Source organism: Pteropus vampyrus, unplaced genomic scaffold (assembly GCF_000151845.1).
Source record: "Pteropus vampyrus isolate Shadow unplaced genomic scaffold, Pvam_2.0 Scaffold220, whole genome shotgun sequence".
Lineage (NCBI taxonomy): Eukaryota > Metazoa > Chordata > Mammalia > Chiroptera > Pteropodidae > Pteropus > Pteropus vampyrus.
Genome location: NW_011889001.1, coordinates 2,793,655 through 2,800,255, shown reverse-complemented (window position 1 = coordinate 2,800,255; position 6,601 = coordinate 2,793,655). Strand labels below are relative to the sequence as shown.

Sequence of the window (6,601 nt, the reverse complement as noted above, 5' to 3'; positions counted from 1 at the left end):
CATGAAAATTGTATCTTTTCTGTAAATTTGAAAGTGTTGCCCATAAATCATTCTGGGTACAATGGTTTTTAATGGATTTATTTCCTGACAACATTTCCAGTGTCTTCCTATTGCCATGTTCTTCATACATCTTCTGCTTCATTTTGAATTAATTTTGGTGTCTTTGTTTCTAGAATAATTTTTATTTTATCTAGTTTTTAAAGATGAGTTAACTATTCCCTGTATTGTCTTGATTAGATTACTTTTCTTGATTAGATTTACCGGAGGGGTTTTACTTGTTTGCTTGGTTCTGTCTTGGCCGCTCATTCTTCAGTTGTCAGTTTGGTCCTTTTCTCTCTTGGACATTTTCGAGACCTTCATCTGCTTTCACTGAACTTGCTGTCTAGTTATGCAAACAACTATTTGCTAGGAAAACAAGGAGTCACTGACTCTTAAAAAATTAATAATTTTAGAAACTCTTCTGGGGGATAATTTTAAAGTCTTCAATGAGTTTTTAAGTTCTATTTTAAAATTCTTTTCATTTGGGGGCTCTTAAAAAAAATTTGTTTTTGTTTAATTTCTAATTCACTTTCAGGTAATTACCTTTTCCGTAATTAAAAATAAGCAAAACTGATCTTTAGTGATAGAGGTTAGAACAGTGCTTTTCTTTTGGGGGAAGTACCTTTTCCGTAATTACCTGAAAGTGAATTAGAAATTCACTTTTCCGTGAGAGATTCGTCCTAGGGAATTAGCCAATCGTATCGGCTCACCCGTTTAACTTGGTTTAATTTTATCAAACTGAACTATTTCTGGGGATTTTCTTTTTTTCCTTATCTCTTTCCATCCTTCCGGCCTTCCTTCCCATCCTCCCTCCTTTCTTTTTTTTTTTTACTATTCTGGTCGTGATTTTTATTATCTGTTAGACTGCTAAGACTTAAAAGAGCCGCGGATAGTCAAAGCCGGAGTCGATTTTAAAGCTCTCTGGAATCCTAGGGTTAACTTTGCCTTGCCTATCCCTCTATCGCGAGATTTGAAAACCGGAAGTGAATTACATTGCCCGAGTCAACGAGGCAGTGCCTCTGTTAATGTTGGCGGGAGCTGAGTGATCGGTCTGGTCTTTGCTTCCCCTCCTGGGCTGGCTCAGCTCTAGGGGATTGCGGGCAGCTATCCCTGCCTCGGGCTGGCAGGATGCGGGTGGCTGTGGCTGGCTGCTGCCACGGCGAGCTGGACAAGATCTATGAGACGCTGGCGCTGGCGGAGCGGCGCGGCCCGGGCCCGATAGACCTTCTGCTGTGCTGCGGCGACTTCCAGGCGGTGCGCAACGAGGCGGACCTGCGCTGCATGGCCGTGCCACCCAAGTACCGCCACATGCAGACCTTCTACAGGTGAGGTTCGCAGCCTGGTCCTCGGACCCAACGGTGCGAGATGTGAATAGCAAGCAGTGAGGAGAGAACCCGAACTGGGTTTGACTCCCCTCTGCCACTGACTGTCTTCCTGAGTTCCCGTCTTTGTTCACGCTGTGTCTCTAGGAACTGGCGTTTAGTAACTGTCACTTTTCTTCTCGCCATTCACCTGTTTCGGCAGCCTGAGGGCAAAACCTGAATGAAGAAGCTAACAGGTTAATCTACCTTGTACTTGATAGGGCTTTGGAACTAGTCCATTTAGTGATCCTGGAGTTTTTATTGGACGCCTGATATGTGCTAGTACCCGTTCTCTAAGCTAGGGTTATAGCAGCGAACTGACAAAGTTCTTGACCTCACTGACTTGAAACCCAAGCCCTTCATTCCTAAGGAGGAGTATGGACAATAAGTTTAGAAAGTGCTTTTTAACTTTTTATGATGGGCTCGCATTTTTTCCTTGGGACTTTGTTTTGCTTTTTTGCTATGCTTAATTGTATAAGGATGCCTAATTAATTTTTCTCTATGCCTAATTTCTGCGATGCCACCAGACAAATTTACTCTTATGTTCTAGGTATTACTCTGGAGAGAAAAAGGCCCCAGTTCTCACAATCTTCATTGGGGGAAACCATGAAGCCTCAAATCACTTGCAAGAGTTACCCTACGGTGGCTGGGTGGCACCAAACATTTATTATTTAGGTATGTGTTTGTAAGTAAATTCTTGGTTTAATGGGACGGAAGCGTCTCTCAGATTTATATACCAGTTGGGCAGCATCTTCAGATGTATGGTGTTTTAGATATGTCTCTTAATTTAAATAGTTAATCACGGGAAATTAATTATAATAGTTATTTTAAGTAGGTAATTATGAAAATATGTCCATGCGTAATCTAGTATTTTAAGCAATAGTTAATATAACTGCAAGATCTTACACACTATTTGCAATTCTTTTATTTTTTTCCTTATTATTTTTATTAATTTAAAAGATTAAACCTTTTATAATGGAAATTGTTAAGTATACACTAAGTATAACTCCCTTACGAGCTCTCTTAGGCTTTTCTGATACCTCAGGACACATGTTGCTAATGGGTGCACAAAATAAATTGAGATAAAGCACAGATGCTCAAACACAGTCCAAAGCCAAGGCAGCTTGATGCTGAGATGCTGAGTGTAGTTCTTAGGGAAGAAGCTTGGTGGGGCCACTCACTGCTCTGGGCGCATGCTGCCTCTTAAGGCTCATTGCAAAACAAATGCTTGAATGGTATTTTGACTTTTCACCTTTTTTTCTGAAAGCAAAAATTTTCTTTGGATTTTTCCCTTAGTGAAAACAGATATTAATGTAAGTCTTTCATAAACGTAAAGTAGTGTTGACAAGAACTTTTGAAAAGTGGGGGATACCTATATGATGAATCGGTCTACCTGTTAACCAGCTTCAACAACTATTATTCTGGCATCTTTATTTCAATCCAGTTTTCAAATAATTTTGGGACTACATAGAATTCTAGGCCTTTAAACTCTTCATTCAGTTAATAGAGGGGTTGCTTTTGCCTATAGTAACCTTATTAAATTGTAATTTTTCAGGCTTGGCAGGTATCGTAAAATATCGAGGCATAAGGATTGGCGGCATCTCTGGTATCTTCAAATCTCATGACTATCGAAAAGGTATTGTTCTGAGAATTGTCTTTAAACTTTAGAACTTGCATACCCCAGAGTAACTTAAGCAATATATAGTTTGACTTTTTCGTTGGATTTTTTCTATGAATTAATTCATTCTGAAATTTATATTTTATAATGTTTTATACATATGAAAATATAGAGAGTACTAGGATATATTATCTGTCTATCCACCATTGAGTTTTATCGTCTTAGTATTTTGCTGTTTTTAGTTTTGATTTTTACGATACAAAACAGTATAGATACAACTGAAACTCATTATTATCTGTCCTCAGTCCCATTCCTCTCCTTTTATCCCTCCCTTTCCTCACCAGGCAGTCACTATTTTGAGTTTGGTGTTTATCATTCACTAGATTATTTTATATCATTACCACATATGTAACAGCTTTAAACAGTGTATTATATAGCATGTTTTAAACTTCTTATAAATGTATCATTTTGCATATGTCTTTCTGCACCTTTTTTAATGTTTTTGAAGTCCATGTTGATACATGTAACTCTAATCTATTCATTTTAATTTGTGAATAGTATTCCATTGTATAAGTATAGCTGACTTTGAACAAGGCAGAGGTTAGGGGTGTAACCTCTGTGTGGTCAAAAACCCACGTATAACTTTTGACTTCCCAAAACTTAAGTTGTTTCTCGGTATTTGTGGAGAATGGGTCCCAGGACCCCCCACCACTGCTGTAGATACCAAAATCTGTGGATGCTAAAGTCCCCTATATAAAATGGTGTAGATCAATGCATACAGTAGGCCCTCCACATCCGTGGACTCCCAGCTGCAGATCAAAAACAGTACAGGTATTTATTGGAAAAAAAAAATCATGTATAGGTGGACTCACACTGTTCAACCCCATGTTTTTCAAGAGTCAACTGTATACCGCAGTATACTTATTAATTCTCTTGTATCTGAATGAATTATATCTTGATTTTAAAATTAAAAGAATAGCTTGGATTCACATCGATTTCAAAATTTCTTGAATTAAGTTGATAGCTCACTTTCATATCCTCAATGTAGCTGTTAAGTCACAACTCTGTTCCTGCTATTCTGCTCCCCATGATTCTAAACTTGACATGGGTGTACACAAATAGGTTGTCTCCTACATGGCAGGTGTGTATGCAAATCAGAACCACTCTGGGGAGGGACACTTGGTAATATCTATGGAAATTATAAAAATACTCTAACCCAGGAGTTCCACTTCCAGGAATTTATATACAGATATGTACCACAAGTATAAAATGATGTATGCAAGTTTATTTCAGCCTTGTTTGTAATAACAAAAGGTAGGAACTAAATATATCATGATATAATTATGCAATGTAATGCTACGAAGCCATTAAAAAAAATAAAGAGGCAGCTCTTTGTGTAACTAACATGAAAAGAACTCCAAAATAAGTTAAGTGAAAAAACAAGGCACAAAACACGTATAAAGTATACTGCCATTTGTATTTAAAAAAAAAAAAAAAGGATAAAGAAATAGGTGTATTATATGCATAGATGGTATCCGTGGAATAAAATACTAAAACCTGATTAGCGCCAGCTGCCCCTAGGTAGGTTTACTAATGGCTGGGGGACAGGAATAGGAGGACTCCTCCCTTCGTTTTGGCAGTGTTATTGACGTAGGATTTATAATACCATTGTAAGTGTACAATTCAATGGTTTTAGTAAATTTATAGAGTTATGCATCCAGATTTTACCACTACCCAGATTTAGAACATTTCTATCACCCCTAAAAGTTTTGTGCCTAATTACAATTAATGCCTACTCCCATCCCAGCCCTAGGCATCCACTGGTCTACTCTCTAGGTGGAACACTTTTTACTCTATACCTTACCGATGGTATCTTTAAAACTTTAAACTATGTGAGTAAACAATATACTCCAAAATTAAATATAATTTAATTTTAAAAACCAAAAGCCCCTAATTATTTAGATTTATAGTTTATGATCACTTATTGGTAAAAAGTACCAGCATATTAAGAGCAGTGTTTTTTAAAATAAATTTTTAAGAACCCAAAGTATTGATGACAAACATTAGTTTTGGGGAAGTGTGTATATGTATTTGTATTTGCAGTATTTAAAGGTATTGAATACAGCTTGTTTCTCTTCTTCAATTTAAGGTCATTTTGAGTGCCCCCCTTATAATTCAGCAACAATAAGAAGTATATATCATGTGAGAAACATTGAAGTATATAAATTAAAACAGGTATGTAAAAAAGTACATTACAGCAGACTTGAAAAAATGTTTAATTATATATTTTGCTCATTTTGGTATATAACTTTAAGAAGAGATTACTTTATTATTTCTAAAATTTGGATCTCAAATTGTTTTTTAGCAGGTTCACAGATGAACATTTAAAATTTTTTATGGTTATAAATTTATTTTAGTGAGTAATAAAACATTAGATCCATGATTTCAAATATTATTGCTTAGGGTAAGACTAATGAATATTTATTGGAATAAACTTTTACTTTAAATAAAATTTAAATATTTTATTTTAAATAATAGCATTAAGTAGAAAATAATAGTAAAGATGATGGAAGATATGGGAAAATTGTGAGGGTGGTATTAAAACACTGGCTCACCTGGAGGGTGGGTAAAACTAAGATTTTTATTTGAGAACTCATTAAATGCCTGACAATGGACTAAGCAGCTTTCACACAAGATATTTTGTTGCCACTCAAATTCTGTGAGATAGGTGTTACTCTAACTGTCACAATGAGGGTGAGAGGCTGAGGCTCAGATGGGTAAGAAACATGCCTAAAACTTTGCAAGTAGTTAAGTAGTAGAACCTGCCAGAGTGAACTCAGGCCCTTACCGCATACCGTACAGCCTCTAGGGGAGTATACGAATGCTCATGGGCATTTCTTAATGCCCTATTTATAACAGTTCTTACTTTGAATGCCTTTTCCCTTTCACCGGTTTAAATCCTACCAGTCCTTGAAGACCTAGCTTATATACCACTTCCCAACCAGTGTTGTAGTTTAAAATCACCCTTCTCTAAATTTTCATTGTGTTTATTCCCCATACCAGTTGTTCAGTGGTTAGTCCTGTACGTCTTATATTTTGTATTTTCTCGGACACTTAAGTTATTTTAATTTAGTTTTCCAAGTATTTGTTTCAGATTACTTGAAGGTGCCGGGAAGGAGTAAAGTACAGTGTATATTTTGACTCCCTTCCCCCCATGAAGACACCAGTCACCTTAAATACCTCTAATATAACATGCAATAAACAGTTTTTTGGTAGATACTATGTGAGTCCATTAGAAAAAAAGTGGAATATATCTTTGGGTTTACTGTATCATTTACATTAGAGGTCTCATGATATCTGGTGTCTCTGGATTTTAAAACAATAGTTTCTTTACCGAAAAGGGACTAGAACAATGGTTATTATATATTTTTAAAATGCACTGCTAAAGACCATAGCTGATTGGCAGTCTAATCAAAGCGTGCCTCTGTTGACCTGCCTTGCTAGAAAATAAGGATGATTTGTGAGGCAGAGAGAAAGCTGTTTCTTTTTACCTACATGTGTGAGTAGCTCAGTATTTCTGTGA

At 36.4% G+C, this 6,601-nt stretch overlaps 1 protein-coding gene across 1 annotated transcript in view; it reads left to right on the top strand.

The window, feature by feature from the left end:
* The first annotated feature begins 1,022 nt into the window (after positions 1–1,022).
* The window catches only part of DBR1 (debranching RNA lariats 1), an 11,877-nt gene continuing 6,298 nt past the window's right edge, over positions 1,023–6,601 (top strand). The window contains exons 1-4 of the mRNA XM_023538376.1: positions 1,023–1,364; positions 1,951–2,075; positions 2,956–3,036; positions 5,168–5,382. Coding sequence (XP_023394144.1) covers positions 1,168–1,364; positions 1,951–2,075; positions 2,956–3,036; positions 5,168–5,382 — 618 coding nt within the window. The 5' untranslated portion in view covers positions 1,023–1,167. The remainder of the gene's footprint in view (positions 1,365–1,950; positions 2,076–2,955; positions 3,037–5,167; positions 5,383–6,601) is intronic.